At 41.2% G+C, this 21962-nt stretch overlaps 1 protein-coding gene and 3 long non-coding RNA genes across 5 annotated transcripts; 2 read left to right on the forward strand and 2 right to left on the reverse strand.

The window, feature by feature from the left end:
* Positions 1-1332: 1332 nt before the first annotated feature.
* On the forward strand, positions 1333-6095 carry LOC121770894. Its single transcript, XM_042167675.1, has 19 exons — positions 1333-1389; positions 1540-1673; positions 1792-1910; positions 1999-2310; positions 2412-2499; positions 2582-2687; positions 2787-2897; positions 2999-3162; positions 3250-3370; positions 3467-3691; positions 3768-3958; positions 4052-4219; positions 4297-4402; positions 4515-4640; positions 4733-4894; positions 4963-5163; positions 5267-5461; positions 5537-5608; positions 5682-6095. The coding sequence occupies exons 2-19, from the start codon at positions 1648-1650 to the stop codon at positions 5832-5834; spliced, it is 2646 nt and encodes an 881-aa protein (XP_042023609.1). The 5' UTR covers positions 1333-1389; positions 1540-1647; the 3' UTR covers positions 5835-6095.
* A 1500-nt stretch (positions 6096-7595) lies between these two features.
* On the reverse strand, positions 7596-10377 carry LOC121770897. 2 transcript variants are annotated; one of them, XR_006043876.1, is made up of 4 exons: positions 10126-10377; positions 9976-10034; positions 8786-8849; positions 7596-8317 (listed from the first exon to the last, which is right to left on the reverse strand). It is a non-coding gene; the product is annotated as an uncharacterized LOC121770897 (long non-coding RNA). The 2 variants fall into 2 exon arrangements; XR_006043877.1 differs by lacking the exon at positions 8786-8849 and having other exon boundaries at positions 10126-10375.
* LOC121770898 lies at positions 8907-10432 on the forward strand. Its single transcript, XR_006043878.1, has 2 exons — positions 8907-9822; positions 10402-10432. It is a non-coding gene; the product is annotated as an uncharacterized LOC121770898 (long non-coding RNA).
* A 7015-nt stretch (positions 10433-17447) lies between these two features.
* LOC121770896 lies at positions 17448-19744 on the reverse strand. The gene is made up of 4 exons (XR_006043875.1): positions 19529-19744; positions 19379-19437; positions 18187-18250; positions 17448-17718 (listed from the first exon to the last, which is right to left on the reverse strand). It is a non-coding gene; the product is annotated as an uncharacterized LOC121770896 (long non-coding RNA).
* Positions 19745-21962: the final 2218 nt, after the last annotated feature.

Consider the following 21962-nt stretch of genomic DNA (forward strand, 5'->3'; position numbering starts at 1 on the left):
AGCTGCTAATATCCTAATCTGAGTGCAATTTTGAATTTCCTCTCTGGCTGTTGCCTGTTACTTGTCTGACAAAATGCAAGTTTGAGTATAAATTTATATGATTGTTAGTTAAATTGTGCATTTTTGGGTTATAATTGCATCATTTAATCTTGAATTTGGTATGTTATGAATAGGTGGATAAGTAATTTACAGGGAAATGGCCAAACACAAGCTTCGTTCCGATTCAGCGGTGGGGATGAGGTACCGTGGCAATAGCCTCGGGCTGCCCTCCGTTTCCAAGTTTCGCAGTGGACATATGCCCTCTGTTAGCCGTATGATCGAGAGCCTCTCGGATTCGATGGACACCTCTGATTCCGAGGGTGGGGGCTATGGTGCTCGCGACTCCCCTGAGGCATCGCCTCAGGATGATAAAGTGGCCAATGCACCAGGGAATTATTATGACAGAGTTGTAGTAGGGCACCGTGGCTCTGCTTATGATGAGTCGTCTGAATCTGTCACTAGCTCGGAAGTGAACTCGACCGCAGACACCACTAGTAGCAACAGCGTCTCAGTGGAGAAACGGTACAATGCAGGGGCTGATCCATCTAGCACCAGTGTGCAGCCAAACAGGCAAACCTTGAGACAGGTTTATAGAATCTTATTTGGTGTTTGGAGTTTATTTGAAAAGATATAAAAGTTTCTTATAATTTAATGCATAACAATTTTCGCATTGAAGCCACAAATGCCTGTATTTTTGAGTTGCTTATAGATTTAATTCATTGAAATTCCATCCAATAAAACGGAAGAATTATAAATCTCCAAAATAATAGATAGAAATACCGCAAATAGAGCCATTGCGACACCCATCAATGGAGTCGTTCCCCACCCGGGAGCTACTTTACCATATTCCGAATTCAATGGTTTTAATAAACTCCCTACAGTAGTTAAGTGATCAATTCTGCTTTATTTTGGAAGTGATCATTATTTCTCCTGTGATTAACTATGGTATGACTCTTTTTACTATGTGCTTCCTTTAGGATTCGAACAATGTGAACGAGCAGGATAAGTTCTCTGATGACGACACTCCAAGTGCACCTCCGCTAGCTGGGTCGTTTCAGCATCAAAGTCGAGTTTCTAAAGAACTTCCGGCTGTTAGCACTGATGAGAATCCTTGCTTAGGAACATCTGCAGCCGAGAATGAATCGGACAAGTACAAGGGCGCAATACCGGGTGCTGTAGACGTTGAAACTTCTAAAGTGCCTGCTAGGTAAACCTTATGCCTTCCACAATTCCATAAGAGGATATTACATAACAACTTTCAAGATTTAGAACTAAAAAAGGAACATTTTCCAGGAATGCAGCTGTATCTTCTCATCCTTTGAGCGGTCGATATCCTACATTTCATGCAAGGTAATCTTGCTAGTAAATATTGTAATAGGCACATCCGGATTCTTTATGCCTGATGAAAATGAAAGATCTTGAAGTTTATAGTTCTCATTTAGCTTCTTTTCGTGAAAGCAAATCTTCTAATACTTGTTAATTCATCTAAACTATATGCAGTGGTCTAGGCAACTGGTATGCTGTTTTATCTTATGATGCATCTGTCCGGCTATGCCTTCACTCGTGGGCAAGGGGCTGTATGGAAGCTCCTCCCTTTTTGGAAAATGAATGTTCGCTGCTGAGGGATGCATTGGGTAAGATAATCTCCGGATTTTGTTTTTAATTTTCTGCTGCATATACTGATCATGTTAGCTTCCAAAGCAGATCTTGGTATATCTCTTGTTACATTAACTTTCCTTGTTAAATTTGCAGGTTGAGAAATATATTATTACAATCAGAGGAAGAGCTGATGAGGAAAGATCCTTCTGAACTTGTGGGTGAAGGTGCTTTTGTAAAGTCTAAGAAAACCATCGGGAAGATTAAAGTTCAAGGTCTATATGTGGTTTTGCAAGAAAATTGTTTTCTGCTTTTGTGCATGGCGTGTATTTAACTGTATAACATTTTTCTATTATTTTTCAGTTCGTAAAGTGAAAATGGGGATGGAGCAACCCACTGGTTGCACGTTTACATCTTTAAAGTCTTCATCCATGGTGAAGCTGGAAACATTTCAGCAAAGGTTATCAAATGTGAAATCGATTGTGTCTTCCGAGACAAGGGCATTGCGGACACAAAATATAACCCCGGTTGTCAATTTAAACGGCTCATTATTGCATAAAAGAGTTGCACACGTAATTGTTGGGACTCGTAGGTACTTGAGAGAAGTACCCAAGCTCATTAAAATCGGCTTTAATGCTTGGCGTAAAAGTTCATCAACTTATGAATTGGTACAAGGTATGCAGGTTTCTTACATTCACTCATATATCAATTATGGAGTATTGTTTCTCATCCAATCTAACTTCTACTCGGATTGTAAATCTTATTTTTAATTGCAGAATCATATTCTTGTTTGTTGAGATTGAAAAGTTCGCCTGAAGAGGATGCATTGAGAATGCAACCGGGATCTGGTGAAACACGTGTCTTGTATGTTTTGTTTCTCATTTTCCGTTATTTCTTATGTTTGGCAGTTCATGCATAAGTGAATTTTTCTGCTCTTGATGTGCAGCTTGCCAGATGGATTTGGAGATGATTTGATAATCGAAGTCCAAGATTCAAAGGGAAAGTATTGTGGGCATGCTCTTGTTCAGGTGGCTGACATTGCTGATGAATCGGTACTGTATCTTGACCTAGTGTTTGGTTTTCTATTGTTTCTGAAACAAATCCGTTTGTGTGTCTGAAGGGGTCAAGTTTTTTTGCTTGTTTTGATGCAGGGGGAGAAGCATCGTCAGTGTATTATATCTCGAGAACCAGAGCACGAACAAATTGGGAAAATACAGTTATACATCAACTATTCAACCACTGCAGATGAAAATGGTTATAAGGTATATGCAGATGTTTTATGTTTCATGCTTAACGCCTATTTTCGTTCAAAATATTCCATCCTTCGGCGAGAGGGGCATCACTAACTATGTGTTATGTACAGTGTACATCTGTAGCAGAGACTATCGCTTACGATTGTGTTTTGGAGACTGCGATGAAAGTCCAACTGTTTCAGCAACGAAACTTGTTGCTACATGGTTCGTGGAAATGGTTGGTGGATGAATTTGCATCTTATTTTGGTGTTTCTGATGCATACACAAAGCTCAGGTATATAAATGTGCATTGTTGGTTACTTGAAACGGCTATATATGTTTCCACAATTGTTAAACATATTCTTGCTTTTCGATCGTTTAGATACCTTTCATACGTTATGGATGTCGCCACACCAACAGCAGATTGTCTTGACTTGGTGCATGACTTCCTGCTGCCCGTGGTAATCAAAGACAAAAGTAAGCACACATTGAGTCACCAAGAGGTAGGTCGTTATGTGGCAAGTTGTCGTTTTGTTATCATTTTTTTCGTTTGCTGGTTATAGCATCTAGTTGAACGTCTGGACTGTTTTACTGATCAGGTCCGTCTTCTGGGAGAAGTTTCTGATCAAATTGAGCAGATACTCACTGTAGTCTTCGAGAATTACAAGTCACTTGACGAATCATTGCCGTCGGGTATTAAAGATGTATTCGGACCTGCCACAGGAGTGGCCGCACCTGCGCTTGATCCAGCTTTGAAGCTCTACAAAATGCTGCACGACATTCTTTCACCTGAGGTGCAGTTAAAGCTGTGCAGATATTTCCAAGTGAGAAGATGCCTGAGCTCAAACTGTAGTCTCTTAATATTTCCATTTTGACAATAACTGTGACGTTTCTTTGCAGAATGCTACGAGAAAAAGGTCAAGGAGGCACTTGTCAGAAACTGATGAGTTCATTTCGACCAATAACGAAAACATTTTATTGGATCCCTTGGCCGTCTCCACAGCATATAAGAAAATGAAAACACTTTGCTTGAACATCCGCAATGAGATCCTAACAGACATTGAAATCCATAAGCAAGATCTTCTTCCTAGGTGAGAATTTGAAGCTAAATGTTTCAAATTTGTGTTTCTTCAAACAATTAATGTATCAACTCATATGCTCACTGCTTCTGGCTTTCTCGGCAGTTTTATAGACCTTCCAAACCTCTCATCATCAATATATAGCACAGAACTCTACAACAGATTAAAAGAGTTCCTTGTATCTTGCCCTCCTTCCGGTCCTTCGCCTCCGGTTGCAGAACTTGTGGTAGCTACGGCCGATTTTCAAAGGGATCTTTCTTTGTGGAATATTAGGTAACTGGTCGTTGGTGGTTGATTATATTGCTTACTGTGAGAGTTTTGATATCATTTTTGTGACAACTTTCTTGCAGTTATATCAAAGGAGGGGTTGATGCTAAAGAGCTGTTTCATCTGTACATAACCATTTGGATCCAAGATAAACGTCTTGCTTTACTCGATTTATGCAAACTCGACAGGGTAATTTCATCGTCAGATGTGTTCAGTATTTACAAAACTGTGCTTTCATTGGGAATCTTGGTGGTGAATCTTGAAATCTCAACTATAACTGAAAACTGATGTGATAATGCAGGTAAAGTCCGCCTCCTTTCCGACAACTCCATTCATCGATGATATCTATGGCCGGATAAAGGAGACCCTGACTGAATATGATGTGATTATCAGTCGCTGGCCGGAATATACTTTTGCTTTGGAAACTGTATAGAGACCGTTCCTACCTTCTTCTGAGGATTGTTTGTTGCTTCTCAGTTTTCCTTTCTTGACTAATGTTCGATTGTTTGCTTTTGATAGGCCATAGCAGATGTTGAGAAGACCGTGGTTGAGACCTTGGAGAAGCAGTACGCTGACGTCCTATCTTTATTGAAAGAAAACACGAATAATAAGAGATTTGGCCTCAAATATGTCCAGAAATTCACAAAGGGAAATTCTCCTCCTTATGTTGTTACTGCTGAGGTACAGTTATCTTTGTTTCTTGCATTTTCTTTTATCATTCCAAAGAAAACTAACACGGCGTCTCTCAGTTGGGCGTCCTTCTGAACTCGATGAAAAGGATGCTGGACAGTCTGCGCCCCCAGATAGAAGCGCAGTTGAAGCAGTGGGGCTCGTGCATGCCTGAAGTCGGGAACATGGTCCCCGGAGAGAAACTGAGCGAGATTACAGTAATGATAAGGTCCAAATTCAGAGCTTACGCACAGGCTGTCGTAGATAAGCTCGTTGAAAATGTGCGTGTTTTCCATAAACTTGAATATCATCTTGTTTATGAGCTGCATAACATAGTAGTGAATGCATTTTATGATCTGATCTGTTTGTGTACTTGATGAACAGACGAAGCTGCACAATGTGACGAAGCTGAAGAAAATAATTCAAGACGCTAAGGAAAACGTGATAGAGTCCGATTTGAGGCAGAGGATGCAGCCTTTGAAGGAGATGCTGACTAATACAATCAATCAGTTGCACAGCGTGCTTGAAGCTCAAGTGTTTGTGATGGTCTGTTGTGGTTTCTGGGATCGAATGGGCCAGGTCGAACTTTCTGTCAGATCAGATTATCGAATTTTAATGTTATCGAGTCCAATCTCACGGAAATCTTGAATGCAGGACGTCTTGAAGTTTCTAGAAGGCAAGAAGGAGAACCGGTCGTGTTACAAAGCCTCGCGAGTTGCAGTAAATGTACGGTGTTTGAAATGCCGCGTTTCTTTTGAATGAGCTGAGCATTTACTTGTTTCCCTTTTGAAAATCTCAGGTTCTAGACGACGCGTTTGCATCACAGATGCAGCAGTTGATGGGCAACGCGCTGCTGGAGAAGGACTTGGAGCCCCCGCGGTGCATTCTTGAAGTGCGGTCAATGCTCTGCAAAGATTTGACGAACAACAAGAGAGGCAACTACTACTATTAGAGACGAGGGGCTTGAACGTGACTGGATCTGCTCGTTGCACGGCCAGGATTTGAAGTAACTGGAGAAGTAGGAATGGCAGAGAGAGCAGAACTGGTTTGATGAAAAATGAATGTTCTAATTAATTTGAAAAGGGAAAGAAAGAAAAGGCCAATAGCTCATGGCCATCAGCATAAACAAACAATACCTGTATTCATAAGTTGTGAATTTTTGTATTCAAAACATGTTTCCTCGTAAATAAAGAATCAAAGAATTGTGACTCCACATTTTCATAACTAACTAATTTTACAAATCCTTGAATAATTTGCTAACTTGATCTAACGCGACGAATAGAACAACGGTGAAAGGGCCCTGCCTCGAAACCATGGGAATGAATCCTTTGTAAAGCGCCAAAGGCCCCTCCGCCTTAACCATCTTCACCGCGCAGTTCGGTGCCGTCGGTAGAGTAGGCGGGCGGGTGTCCCGTGGTTGCCACTACCGGTGAGAGAATGAGGACGGAGGCTGGGATAGTTCAGGTCTGCAGGCTGCAATCTGGACCACTAGCGCGAAGGCTGCGGCTAGGGAGGCCAATCGATGGAGAAGGAACACCCACAGCCTTGGTTTGTAACTTTTCAAAGGCTAACTGATGGTTAGAAACTGTACCTGGCTGTTGCAGTTTCTTGAAGAGGCCAATGTGGCTGACGTAACATTGAGGGTCAAAGCGATGTCGCACATCATCCAGAAATTCATACCATGTCACAAACTCGTGGCTAGAGCAGTAATTCCAGATCCAATCCGCGACAACCGATTCAAAAAGCATGATCACATAGTGTAATCGTTGCGCCTCATGAGTGCCCACATGGTCAAAGTAGAACTGGACTACCCCCATTTCCAATTATTAACCTCCGTACCGTCAAATCGCGGGGGCTCAATCTTGACCTTATGTGGCTTTTGGTTGCCAGGACCCGTGTTGCCCGGTCCGAAAGGCCGCGGTGGGCCCCAACAGGAGGAAGGGCTCACCATTTGAGGACGAGATAGAGGCATCCTGTCCAGCGGTCTCTGATCGGGGAGGCCGAACTGCCACGGCTGAGACCTAGTGGTCGTCGTGATCGCATTCCCAGCGTCCGAAAATACCTGGGATGGAAAGGAGACCGGTTGGGGCATGCCTAGGTTTGGGGCATCCAAGAAGAAAACGGCGGCCGAGTGGGGCCCATGGAGGGAACGCCGACTGAGAGAGTGGGCGTGTATGTAAACAACGGTAAGGGACCTGTTGAAGGCACCGAATAAGCCACGGAGAAAGGCGGCACCGGCAGCGGGCAACCCGTGCTAAACGCGTCGCTGGGACGAAAATCAGGGCTATCCATTCGGGCCGTCAACTCGCTAATCACAGTGGTGAGTTGAACCAATTGGGACGACAGCGCGTCCACCGGTGAACTGGACGTCACACCCGAAGATGGTGGCGGCGGGGTCGTGCCGCTACCTTCTGGCCTAGCAGCGTTGGAGTTGCTTACTATCATGATCGACGATACACCACGGAAGGAAGAGAACAAGTGAAAGCACCAGTTGGTACGAAGTTACTCGTACCGGAGATGGCGAGAGTTCGCCCGATAAGGGGTAGGTTCGTTCGCGGGAACTTCCCGTCGAGTAGCCTAGGGTTCCGCCCAACTAGGGTTATAATTTTGTTGTATTGATATCTTGGTGTTTCAATGCACAGAATACTTATTTATAATTCTAAGAACCCAAGGTTTGGTTCGACTCGATCATTCCGGGAAAGAACCAACAAGAAAACCCAAAACGGAGCTTATAATACGCTCGACTAAAAAATGTTCCAAAATTAAATAAAGCAACAATATCCAAAAATAATAAAACACAAAAATAACAAAATCAACGTGAAACATAATCCTTGAACCACTCCGACTTCTGCACTTGTCTCCTGGAGAGTCTTGGTTCCTCTGTCACAGTTTCTTGTTCTTCGCTGCTATTCTCCAATGCCTCTTCCGTCAGCACCAGCGCGTCCATAGGTGTCGGGAGTGTTGTAACCGTATCAGGTGCCAAGGCGCTACGCCCACATATGATTCCGTGAATTAACTGAGTTGTCGCGTTTTCTTCGTTTCTCTATCTTTCTTGTCCCTGGAAAGTACTATCTCTGTTCTATAGTTGTCACGACCGCCCTTTAGGGTTAATAAATACGGGCGATCGTGATTAAAAGAATTTAATAAACAGACGAATAAGATAAGGATTTCAACACAAGTTGGACCAACTATTAATATCCAATTAAATAACCAAGAGTTTAATATTATCCAACAAGAAATTCGGAAAAGCCATTATCCTAACAATTAAAGCTGTCGGCCCAAATAAAACATGAATAAATGAAAAGTCACAGCGGAAACGACCAAGAGAAAGAGTGACGCCATGTGTGAGGATACAACGACTCTCAAGGTTCAGAGATAATAATAATATCTTAAATTCACTTGCTCAACACCACCACATCCTCGTCGCCGCTCAACCTGCACATAGGGAAAACACATGCAGGGCTGAGTACTATAAGAATACTCAGTGGCTCATGCCGAAAACATTTTAAATAAAGAGTAATTTATCATGCCATTCACGAGTAACCATCGGGGTTTAGCTTTAGAAATGCCCGAGGCACTCAAAATCATTTCCGTTCCAAACATCGACTGATAAGTCATTTTCCCATAGACGTTTACCATATCTGCCAATACATGACTTGGAATGTGGCCACAAACCAAGCCACTAGACCGGCCAGCCCGTACGCTAGCACACGATCTACCATAGGTGTACACTAGCCCAAGTAGGGTTTGCGGCCCTACAAGGACCCGAATTCGATTTATATAATAATGACATAAAGCCCCATCAGATAGGCACGTAAAAATCAAACCATAGCATGATAAATACAGTTTCATTTCCATCGATAAAATACTTAGGACGTTGTCCTTATTTAAAAGAAAGCCCACCTCAATTGATTAATTCTCTACACTTCCTTCCCTTTGGTATCTCGATTCCCTTGCGAAGTCTCACCTTTAGAATTTAAATAATACATATATCAACATGCTTTCCAATTAAATAAATAAAATGCATGCACCCTAGTTTAAATCTTTTATCTCGTTTTCTCGATTTTTCGTTTATTCGGCGGCCGCCCAAGGCGTCGCGTGCGACGCCGGTCAGCCGCTTACGTCAATAAACGCTCCGATGGCTCCTCGTAATTTCCCTCTTGAAATCGAAATAAAATCCCCAAAATGATAAAAGTGTATAATTAAATTATCGCAAGCATTTTCCCCTCGAACTATATTTATTTCGGACTTAGGATATAATTATTCATTCGTTGAAATATTCCGGAATTAATTAAATAATTCGTCACTATTAATTATCAGCCCAAAGATTTAATTAAAAAGCCCAACTCACCACCTTATATCTCAAACTAAAATTTTAGAGCCCAAAGCAATTTAAATGAAGCCCAAACTAAATAAATCATCCAATTTAATTTGTAATGCCCCATTTCTTTTTTAAAAAAACAAAAGGCCCAACTCTATCCTTCCACCATCTATCGGCCTTCACTCCCTTCTCCCCTTTCTCTTTTTTTTTTTCAATTGAAACATAACCCTAATTGACGAAGAACTCAAATTCCGTCGTCTTACCCAACCTCACATCCCGAATTGACGGCCAATACCTCCTCCGTCGAGGAATCCATCGCGACGACCCTCACGCCGGCGGCTGCTACTTACCGAAGGTGAACGGTGCTGCTGTCGCTGCTGTCACGCCGTCGCCGCCGCCGTCAGACGCGCTGCCTCCTGAACTGCTGCCGCTGCTGCTCGTCGTTCGTCCAGCCTTCGCCGGGAGGAGCTGCTGCTGCCGCCAGCCGCTGCCTTCGTCGCCGGGAGGAGCTGCTGCTGCCGCCAGCCGCTGCCATCGTCGCCGGTTCGCTCAGCTACCCGAACTCGCCCCAAACAGTTCCGAAACTACCCCTACCCAGCCCCGATTGCTAGCCCGAAAGGTAATTGTTTGGTATGGTTATATTAGCTTAACGTTTAATTACCATCATCAACTATTATAAGCATAAAGTCAATTAATATAATAGAAACTCAATTGTTGCTTGAATAAATGGGGAATGCGATAATTCGTGTTTGAAACTGGGTAGGAATTTTACCTCCGTTAATTGGACTTGGTTGTGGAGTTCACAAGGGTGAAAAGGGAGATTCTTTGAACCTGGCGTTTCAATCTCTGTTAGAAGAAATCACCGATGTTTTGATATTGAAACAAAAGAAATTAGATATGTGTTGATTAGGAAATTGATTACCACGGTTGAGACTGGATTGAGAATTCGGCAATTCTTCAAGGTTTGTCGTGGATTTCAGAGAAATGAGTTCTTGTTGCAGAGATGGGAAAAATAGGAAAATTGATTGATGAACGTATAGAGAGGAGGTGATTTGGTTTAGATGTAGGAGAGATTTATGGAGTGAGTGGAGAGAGAGGCGGTTTCAACGTGGGAAAGGGAGTGGGGAGATTTTTCTTATTTTCTTTCAAATTGGACGTTAGTTTACTTATTTTGATTTGTTTAATATTTTATTTACAGATCACGGAGGAGGAAAATCTCATCACGAGGAGGAAAAATCTGCGTAGAATCTTTAATTAAAATTCGAATTAAAGATATTTTATTTTAATTAGTTTAGTTTAATTCACAGCCCATTGTATTTTATATTACATTGTGCAGTCCGCAATTTATTTATCACGGACTGGATTTTTATAGTATTTATTTAATTTATCGGATCCAACATGGAATTGAGTCCAATAAACATTCCTCACGGACAGGAATTAATTAAATTCGCTCAGTCATCTATTTCACAAATCTCTAGTCCAATAATTCCACTCAACAAATAAATTCACCAACAATTAATTCACGGACTTCGCAATATTAATAGCATTGAATTCAAGTACTTTAGGGTTCACAAATTAGGTTTAGAAAAACAGGGCGTTACATCCTATCAACCTTAACAGAAATTTCGTCCCGAAATTTGTTACCCTCGAGTAAAGAGTTCTGGATACAATTCCATCATTTTATCCTCATTCTCCCACGTAGCTTCTTCATGCCCATGATTTTCCCATAGTACTTTCACACAAGCAACATTTTTATTTCTCACAACTTGGATCTTTCGGTCCAAAATGGATTGGGGTCTCTCTTCGTAGCTTAAATCTGGATTCAACGCGACTTCCTCAAAATGAATCACGTGCTTTGGGTCAAACACGTATTTCCGTAACTGCGACACATGAAAAACGTTGTGCACATTCCCCAGGTTTGGTGGTAGCGCCAATCGGTATGCAACGGGGCCCACTCCTTCAAGAATTTCATAAGGCCCAATAAATCGCGGCTTCAATTTGCCCTTAACACCAAATCGTGTTATCCCTTTTGACGGGGATAATTTCAAGAAAACTTTGTCGCCAGCTTGAAATTGTAATTCAGTTCGTCGGACATCCGCGTATGATTTTTGTCTGTCTTGAGCTTCTTTTATCCTTTCACAAATTTGTCGAACGATTCCCACCATTTCTTCAACTGCATCAGGTCCAAGTATTCTTCTCTCGCCAACTTCGTCCCAGTAGAGCGGCGATCTACACTTTCTTCCGTACAGTGCCTCATACAGCGCCATGTTTATCGTTGCCTGAAAGCTATTGTTGTAGGCGAACTCAATCAGTGGTAGTGCTGCCTCCCAACTTCCTCCTCGGTCGAGTACCACGGCTCTCAGCATATCCTCGAGAGTTTGGATTGTTCTTTCGGACTGTCCATCGGTTTGCGGGTGAAACGCTGTACTGAATTTCAATTTGGTTACAAGCTCCTTCTGTAGACTTACCCAAAATCTTGATGTGAATTTCGGGTCACGGTCAGACGTGATAGTTACTGGGACTCCATGCAATCGAACTATCTCCCTTATGTAGATTTGAGCCAGTTTGTTGGACCCATAGCTTATGAGAATCGGTATGAAATGCGCACTCTTGGTAAGTCGATCTATAATTACCCAGATGGCGGTGTTCCCTCTCAGAGTCCTTGGCAAACCTGTCACGAAATCCATGGCTATGTGCTCCCATTTCCACTCAGGGATTTCCAATGGTTGTAGCTTCCCATACGGTCGTTGATGTAGAATCTTCACTTGCTGGCAGACTAAACATCTCTCGACGAATGTTGCGATGTCACCCTTCATACCATTCCACCAAAAGGACTTCTTTAGATCTTGATACATTTTCGTACTTCCTGGGTGGGCGGTGTAAGGAGTCTCATGCACTTCACTCATAACTTCATTTTTGAGTTCCTCGTTATTCGGTATGCATAGCCTTCCCTCGAAAGTAAGGGTATTGTCACCTTCTTCACTAAAATTCCCAGATTCACCGGTTCGCACTTCTACACGAATTTCCTCCAATTTCGCATCCATCCGTTGTACTTCAATGATTCTCGACCTTAGATCAGGTTCAATAGCTAAAGTGGCGATTTAGGCTTCCACTGTTTCAGGTGTTCTCACCACTTCCAAACGCATCTTGCTAAATTCGCGAATCAGGCTTCGTCTTTGGTGATAAAGGTAGCCAATTGGAAATGGTCCTTCCGGCTCAAAGATTTACTTATGTCTCCAAATCTTTAAGGCGTGTACTACCGCTGCTAACTCCAATTCGTGGGTTGGATAGTCCAACTCGTGTGGCCTCAATTGTCGTGATGCATAAGCAATCACTTTGTTGTTCTGCATCAACACACATCCAAGTCCCACCTTCGAAGTGTCAGTGTATACCACGTAGTTCACTCCAGGTTCTAGCATAGCTAGAATCGGTGCACCAGTTAGCTTTTCCTTACAATCGAAAACTTGCCTCACACTCTGGGGTCCAATTAACTTCTACCCCCCTTCTTGAGTTGTTGAGTCATTGGCCTTGCTATCTTAAAAATCCCTCGATGAATCTCCGATAATATTCCGCCAGTCCTAGGAAACTCTGAATTTCGTTAGGTGTGGTTGGTGTTTTCCATTTCTGTACAGCTTCCACCGTTGCGTGGTCTACTCGAATTCCATCTGTGCTCACTATGTGCCCAAGGAAATTCACTTCTTTGAGCCAAAACTCACACTTACTGAACTTGGCGTAGAGTTTCTCGGCCCTTAACTTCTCCAAGGTAGTCCTCAAATGTTCTTCATGTTCCTCCTCGTTCTTTGAGTAGATAAGGACACCGTTTATGAGGAGTAAGACGAACTTGTCCAAGTATGGATGAAACACATGATTCATAAGGTCCATAACTACAGCCGGGGCATTTGTTAATCCGAAATGCATCACTATAAACTCATAATGACCATATCTAGTTCGGAAAGCCGTCTTGGGTACATCTTGTCGGACTCCAGTTGATGGTATTCAGATGTCAAATCCATTTTCACAAAGACACCAACTCGTCGAAGCTGATCAAACCAATCATCTATTCTCGTTTGGTGTTGAAGGTGCTCTCCACTGTTGTACTGCCTCAACCTTGGCGGAATCCATTCGTATTCCTTCCGCCGACACTATGTGGCCAAGGAAGTTCACTTCATTAAGCCAAAACTCGCACTTGCTGCATTTAGCATACAGTTTCTCACTCCTTAACGTCTCGAATTTGATTCGCAGGTGTTCCTCGTGTTCCTTCTCATCCTTCGAGTAGACGAGTACATCATCTATGAAGACCAAAACGAATTTATCCAAATATGGATGGAATATTCGATTCATCAAACCCATGAATACTGCAGGTTCACTTGTCAATCCAAACGACATTACCACGAACTCATAGTGACCATATCTCTTGCGAAAAGCAGTCTTCGGTATGTCTTCTTTTCGGACTCTCAATTGATGGTATTCGGACCTTAAGTCCATCTTTGAGAACACACCGGCTCCTCTCAGTCGATCGAATAGATCATCTATCATCGACAGTGGATATTTGTTTTTGAGAGTCATCTTGTTCAACTCTCTATAATCGATGCACATTCTCATCGATCCATCCTTCTTCTTCACAAAAAGCACAGGCTCGCCCCACGGTGAAACACTGGGTCTAATGAAACCCAAGTCCATAAGCTCTTGAAGTTGCATCTTGAGTTCCTCCAACTCTTTAGGCGCCATTCGATATGGGGCATTAGACACCGGTGCCGACCCTAGCTCTAGGTCGATTGTGAACTCCAATTGTCGATCTGGCAGTGGGTCAGGTAAAGCTTCAGGAAAGACGTCTGGAAATTCTCGTACCACAGCGACATCCTCCACTTTCCTTTCCTCCTTCTCATCTCCTTGTAGATATACCAGATAGGCAGGGCGCCCATTTCTTAACATTGTAGTGGCTTGGAGTGCGGAGATGTTAGACATTTTTCTATTCATCGTGGTTCCATGATACACGATTGGTTCCTTTCCCCGGCTTGTGATGATATTTGTTTCCCCTTACAACGATTAGTGGCAAAATACAAGGGTAACCAATTTATTCCCAAAATTATATCAATATCCCCTCTTAACTGCTAACGGGGTCCTTGATTGTTCTCCCTTAACTCCGTCCCCACATTTTTGCTTGGACACTCTCTAGAAAAGTGATTATATCTACTACAGTTAAAAAAAACTTGATAATATTATGAATTCTACACTTCCCAAAATGATAGTATGAGCAAACGATGCACTGAGGGGGTTTGGGTCGAAAATCACCCATCTGACTCGGTGCAGCCAGTACTCCCCTATACTTTGGTTGGTTTTTGATGGGCTGGTATCCCTTGTTTTCATAGGGAGCCTTATTCTCATCCCACTTTCTCTTCTCTCGAGAAGAATGTGGTGGAGGCAGTGCCAGTGTAGTGTTTCACATCGCCCTCTCCTTGGGCATAGCTTCCTCCACGTCTAGCACTCGGATCAATGATCCAACGCATGTAAGTATTCCACGACTGGCTAATGCCATCTTTATCTCATGCCTTAGACCCTCACGAAACCTTTCGGCCAGTTTATACTCAGTGTCAACTTGTTCAGGTGCATACTGGGTTATATCGCAGAGCGCGCGATCATATTCCGTCACCGACATGCGTCCTTGGGTTAAGTTATAAAACTCAGCCGCCTTCGCCTTTCGGTAACTTTTTAGGATATACTTGTTGTATATCTCCGTCTTAATGTCTTCCCATGTCAATGTATCCACTTGCTTAGTGGTCATGGTCCTTTGCTTGTTCCACCAAGAGTCGGCTGAATCCGTGAGTTGGTAGATTACACAAATCAACCTCTCTTCCTTAGTGCACTTGAAGAATTCGAAGATCCACTACATTGCGCGTATCTAAGTCTCGGCCTTTACTGGCTCTCCTATCCCATCGAAGATAGGAGGATTTTGCTTTAGCAAAACTATTCAGTATGCCATTCTGGCTTAGGTGGAGGAGGTGATGGTGATGGTGCTTGCACGCGTTTCTCCCCTCGATTGTTTCTCATTTTAGTTGATTCAATTTCGCCACTTGCTGGATGATTTCCTCTCGTCGACGACCTTCATTCGTATATCATAATCTATCAGGGTGCTCGTACTTTCATTCCAATACTATCATACAGTGATGCTCTTATGCGACGATCTTGAATACTCCGACTCACAACTTTCTGTTGTTATCCGTATATCCCTTGATCAAACCACTTACATAAATTCTGAGCCACAAAACGTGATAATTTGGTGTACACGGCTTCTCTCGACTTTTTGTTTCTCAAGACCTAATGTCTGGTATGACATAACATTCGATTCTTTGGCTGCTTGCTACAACTAAGCATAGATGCGTAAATATTCGACTCTGCGTGTTGCTGGTGTATCATTTTGTATGTGTCTCTTGAAACTTATTCCTCATATGTGTTTGCAGAGATCGAGCCATTGTCTTCCTTGAGAGTCTTGTATCAAGAATTTGGAAATCTACTTAACAGTCTTACTTGGATCAGAACGGGTTTCAACATGAGGAGCACTATTGACATTGCCCTTGATTAGAATGGCTCCGAAAATGACTCAAGAGGAACAAGAATGAGGCACTACTTTCATTAAAAGAAACAGTGATGCATCACTTGCAAATTGCAGGTCAATCAAAGGTTTTAAATGCACGAAAAGAATACCATTGTCAAGGAGCTTCATAGAAAGAAATTTATGAGAATCCAAGTAAGTACTGTCAATTAAATTCGTCCATTCTAGCTACAAAGGTAGCACTCCGTCATTTCCCGAAGATAATAGATGCGTTCTCGAAAACTCTAGATTCGAAGTCAAGATTCTTGGTGTCGTTACAACAATTAACTGTCCTTGAAGATCACACCTTCATATTGTTTTTGGCACGCCATAGCGGTCATTCTCATTAAAACATGGTAATAACCCTCCCGGCCTTAACGTGTCATAAGTGTTGTCATATTTGTAACGCGTCGTCGCATTAACATGTTATGCACGATTGCATTCACTTTATTTGATTGCATGCACAAAATCTCGTCGTTGTAAGGATACATCACCTAACATTTCTTCTTGTCTTGATCTCGTTAGAAACTTCCTTTCGTTTTGTTCTTATCATCCAGGGAAGACAATAAGCAATTACAATATTCCGTCTAGTTCGAAGTATATGTTTTCGTTTGTCCCATCACTTAGGAAAGTGATATTGTAGTTATCAGTTTACAACTGTGTTCGAGCACGTTCGACCTAGCATACTTCTTAGGCACTCTATGTTTTCCAGACATAGTTCATAGTCTCATACTTATACATATATTCGATCATTGCTTAATTCAAACTTCATATGGATTCTACATTTGCAACGAAGTTCAAAATTCAACATTTCACTTTCACAATGATTCTATACAATACCTCGTACTTCATCAATCATGAATTATAAAACGTCATTCATATATTGCGCAGTCAAACATGTTTATCCATATAAACCATTTGGCATTCCATAGCATTTCATCCAGCGTGTATTAATATTTAAAATAGTAACTCAGTCAATCCATCGTCCATGGAATCACATTTTGTAAATCATACAGTTCATGGACATCTTTATCACAATCACAAAATTGTAATTGTGCACTCATCATGCTTTGCATTCACAGTTTCGTAATCATGCAATTTCGACCACATAGGCATAAAAATAATAATTTGCCGCTCAAGTAATCAACATGTATGTCCTTCAAGTTAAATTCGCAGCTCAGACATATAATAACAAATCTCCGCCTCAAGCATGCGATTCATATTCACACTTCAATATTTACCACATTCAACACCTTCAATCACATACTCCCATAGTGTCTCACGTCTCATATGACCACATCATTTTCCAAAAGCCATAGCATTTACTTTAAATTTCCAATAGGCCCAAACTTGCCATATTCTCAAGGAACCATTTTTCCATCGAATTTCAAAAATTTCAGTAATTCATTTCAAAAGTCGCCAAAGTATTCTTACATCTTCTTTCGTGGTTGGGCGTGACAAGTTGTGGTGTTGAGCCTTCGACGTTTAACACTTTAGTCTATCGATACAGGGGTAGACTATAACTCAAAAAGACTCTTGGGTCCAGAGCGGAAAGAAACCTGGCTCTGATACCAAACTGTCACGACCGCCCTTTAGGGTTAATAAATACGGGCGATCGTGATTAAAAGAATTTAATAAACAGACGAAAAAGATAAGGATTTCAACACAAGTTGGACCAACTATTAATATCCAATTAAATAACCAAGAGTTTAATATTATCCAACAAGAAATTCGGAAAAGCCATTATCCTAACAATTAAAGCTGTCGGCCCAAATAAAACATGAATAATTGAAAAGTCACAGCGGAAACGACCAAGAGAAAGAGTGACGCCATGTGTGAGGACACAACGACTCTCAAGGTTCAGAGATAATAATAATATCTTAAATTCACTTGCTCAACACCACCACATCCTCGTCGCCGCTCAACCTGCACATAGGGAAAACACATGCAGGGCTGAGTACTATAAGAATACTCAGTGGCTCATGCCGAAAATATTTTCAATAAAGAGTAATTTATCATGCCATTCACGAGTAACCATCGGGGTTTAGCTTTAGAAATGCCCGAGGCACTCAAAATCATTTCCGTTCCAAACATCGACTGATCAGTCATTTTCCCATAGACGTTTACCATATCTGCCAATACATGACTTGGAATGTGGCCACAAACCAAGCCACTAGACCGGCCAGCCCGTACGCTAGCACACGGTCTACCATAGGTGTACACTAGCCCAAGTAGGGTTTGCGGCCCTACAAGGACCCGAATTCGATTTATATAATAATGGCATAAAGCCCCATCAGATAGGCACGTAAAAATCAAACCATAGCATGATAAATACAGTTTCATTTCCATCGATAAAATACTTAGGACGTTGTCCTTATTTAAAAGAAAGCCCACCTCAATTGCTTAATTCTCTACACTTCCTTCCCTTTGGTATCTCGATTCCCTTGCGAAGTCTCACCTTTAGAATTTAAATAATACATATATCAACATGCTTTCCAATTAAATAAATAAAATGCATGCACCCTAGTTTAAATCTTTTATCTCGTTTTCTCGATTTTTCGTTTATTCGGCGGCCGCCCAAGGCGTCGCGTGCGACGCCGGTCAGCCGCTTACGTCAATAAACGCTCCGATGGCTCCTCGTAATTTCCCTCTTGAAATCGAAATAAAATCCCCAAAATGATAAAAGTGTATAATTAAATTATCGCAAGCGTTTTCCCCCTCGAACTATATTTATTTCGGACTTAGGATATAATTATTCATTCGTTGAAATATTCCGGAATTAATTAAATAATTCGTCACTATTAATTATCAGCCCAAAGATTTAATTAAAAAGCCCAACTCACCACCTTATATCTCAAACTAAAATTTTAGAGCCCAAAGCAATTTAAATGAAGCCCAAACTAAATAAATCATCCAATTTAATTTGTAATGCCCCATTTCTTTTTTAAAAAAAACAAAAGGCCCAACTCTATCCTTCCACCATCTATCGGCCTTCACTCCCTTCTCCCCTTTCTCTTTTTTTTTTTCAATTGAAACATAACCCCAATTGACGAAGAACTCAAATTCCGTCGTCTTCCCCAACCTCACATCCCGAATTGACGGCCAATACCCCCTCCGTCGAGGAATCCATCGCGACGACCCTCACGCCGGCGGCTGCTACTTACCGAAGGTGAACGGTGCTGCTGTCGCTGCTGTCACGCCATCGCCGCCGCCGTCAGACACGCTGCCTCCTGAACTGCTGCCGCTGCTGCTCGTCGTTCGTCCAGCCTTCGCCGGGAGGAGCTGCTGCTGCCGCCAGCCGCTGCCTTCGTCGCCGGGAGGAGCTGCTGCTGCCGCCAGCCGCTGCCATCGTCGCCGGTTCGCTCAGCTACCCGAACTCGCCCCAAACAGTTCCGAAACTACCCCTACCCAGCCCCGATTGCTAGCCCGAAAGGTAATTGTTTGGTATGGTTATATTAGCTTAACGTTTAATTACCATCATCAACTATTATAAGCATAAAGTCAATTAATATAATAGAAACTCAATTGTTGCTTGAATAAATGGGGAATGCGATAATTCGTGTTTGAAACTGGGTAGGAATTTTACCTCCGTTAATTGGACTTGGTTGTGGAGTTCACAAGGGTGAAAAGGGAGATTCTTTGAACCTGGGGTTTCAATCTCTGTTAGAAGAAATCACCGATGTTTTGATATTGAAACAAAAGAAATTAGATATGAGTTGATTAGGAAATTGATTACCACGGTTGAGACTGGATTGAGAATTCGGCAATTCTTCAAGGTTTGTCGTGGATTTCAGAGAAATGAGATCTTGTTGCAGAGATGGGAAAAATAGGAAAATTGATTGATGAACGTATAGAGAGGAGGTGATTTGGTTTAGATGTAGGAGAGATTTATGGAGTGAGTGGAGAGAGAGGCGGTTTCAACGTGGGAAAGGGAGTGGGGCGATTTTTCTTATTTTCTTTCAAATTGGACGTTAGTTTACTTATTTTGATTTGTTTAATATTTTATTTACAGATCACGGAGGAGGAAAATCTCATCACGAGGAAGAAAAATCTGCGTAGAATCTTTAATTAAAATTCGAATTAAAGATATTTTATTTTAATTAGTTTAGTTTAATTCACAGCCCATTGTATTTTATATTACATTGTGCAGTCCGCAATTTATTTATCACGGACTGGATTTTTATAGTATTTATTTAATTTATCGGATCCAACACGGAATTGAGTCCAATAAACATTCCTCACGGACAGGAATTAATTAAATTCGCTCAGTCATCTATTTCACAAATCTCTAGTCCAACAATTCCACTCAACAAATAAATTCACCAACAATTAATTCACGGACTTCGCAATATTAATAGCATTGAATTCAAGTACTTTAGGGTTCACAAATTAGGTTTAGAAAAACGGGGCGTTACAATAGTAGTGAAGTGATTTTGCGATTTTGAGATGTTCTATAATAGTTGAGAATTTTCTAGTAAAAGTTAGTAATATATTTTTTCTCTCTCTTACTTTATCATCTTTTCATCTCTCTATCTTTTTTATTTTTTATTTTATTATTCTTTTTTTTTGTTAAAAAAAGGCAAAGGCCGGTAACAAAACAAACTAACGAATACATAATCTATCATGAAGCAGTCAACCATTGAAACCTAAAGATTGCGTCTCAAGAAAATGAACACCTCTCTGAAAACTATAAGCAAAATATGACAAAAAATCGGCAAAATAATTCTTTTCTCTATGCACATGGTGGATTGTTACTGCATCAAATTCTTGGAATAACCCACAAACCTTCTGTACTACAGTTAATAGACACTTCATTCCGTCCCATAATCATAGAGACACCGACAAAACTATCACTCTCCACCTCTAACTTCTGATATCCCAGCTCCTTGGCTAGCTTGAGCCCATAAAATATGCACCATATTTCTGCAGCCAGAATGGAACAACATCCAAAGTTAGCTACGAAACCAGCTCTCCAATTCCCCAAAGCATCCCGAAATAAACCTCCGCCAAACGCATGATTTGAACTCCATTTGAAGTGAAACAGTTTAGTATTTTGAACTACTTAAGTATTCCCTCCGTGTCACTGAAGATGACCTACTTTCCCTTTTAGTTTGTCCCATCCAAGATGACTCATTACCCAAAAGTAAAAATCTATTTATCTCTACTTTATTCCATATCCCTTACTTTATTCTCTCTACCTAACGCACAAAATAAAATTACATAAAATCTCATGTCACCCAAGGAAGGGATGATCTTCCTTGGGACGGAGAGAGTAACTTCTTTTGAAGTGAAACAATTTAGTACTTTGAACTGCTTAATAAATTACTCCATCTGTCCAACTCAAGATGTTCACCTTTCTTCTCACTCAAGATGTTTACATTCTATATTTGGAAATAAATCCCTCTCTCATCTCTCCTCATAAAAAATATTTAACTATATTTTCTCTCAACTTACTCCACCGAATAGCTTCTCCTAAAATCATGTGTCACTCAAGATGATGGACATCTTGAGTGGGCTAGAGAGAGAAACTTCTTTTGAAGTTTAAAACCATGTTATTTTATTATATGTAATTTTTGGATTTTGTTATTTTTTATTAATCACATTATAATTATAATACTCCCTCCATCTTCAAAGAGCATGAACTTTGGGTTCGGCACAGATATTAATGCATTATTGGTATAGTAAGAGAGATAGATAAAGAAAGTTTTTTAAGTATTGTTAGTGGAGAATTAGTCCACCTCATTAGAGAGGAGAGAATTTTCAAAATTAGAATATTCATATTCTTCAGAGACGGACGCAAAAGAAAATAGTGTATACTTTTCAGGGATGAATGGGGTATTATTTTCCAAAATAATAATAGTAAAAATATAGAAAATACCCATCAAAAGATATACAACTTGAATTTTCTAGCACAATACATGCTCACAATTTCGAGCACAAATTAGTGCTCACAATTTCTGAATACATATACAATGTGGAGAATTCCGAGCATAAAATTAGTGCTCGCAGATTTCCTAGCACATACATGGTGCTCGAAAGGTGAGCCTTTTTGCAAGGACACCATGGTGTTCAAAAACTTTTCTTGGTTGGAGTTCCTCGGAAAAGTGTACGAAGAACGCTAGAGCACATCTTGTGCTAGATTTGTGCTCGGTATATGATGATTTCCGAGC

The sequence above is a fragment of the Salvia splendens genome, chromosome 16 (assembly GCF_004379255.2).
Source record: "Salvia splendens isolate huo1 chromosome 16, SspV2, whole genome shotgun sequence".
Lineage (NCBI taxonomy): Eukaryota > Viridiplantae > Streptophyta > Magnoliopsida > Lamiales > Lamiaceae > Salvia > Salvia splendens.

Bases quoted from the DNA above. Each gene is read 5' to 3' on its own strand.
- LOC121770894 (XM_042167675.1), top strand. From the start codon at position 1,648: ATGTTCGCTGCTGAGGGATGCATTGG. The intron at 2,688-2,786 runs GTACTGTATCTT...GTTTTGATGCAG, and splicing joins CTGACATTGCTGATGAATCG to GGGGAGAAGCATCGTCAGTG. The intron at 5,164-5,266 runs GTGCGTGTTTTC...CTTGATGAACAG, and splicing joins TAGATAAGCTCGTTGAAAAT to ACGAAGCTGCACAATGTGAC.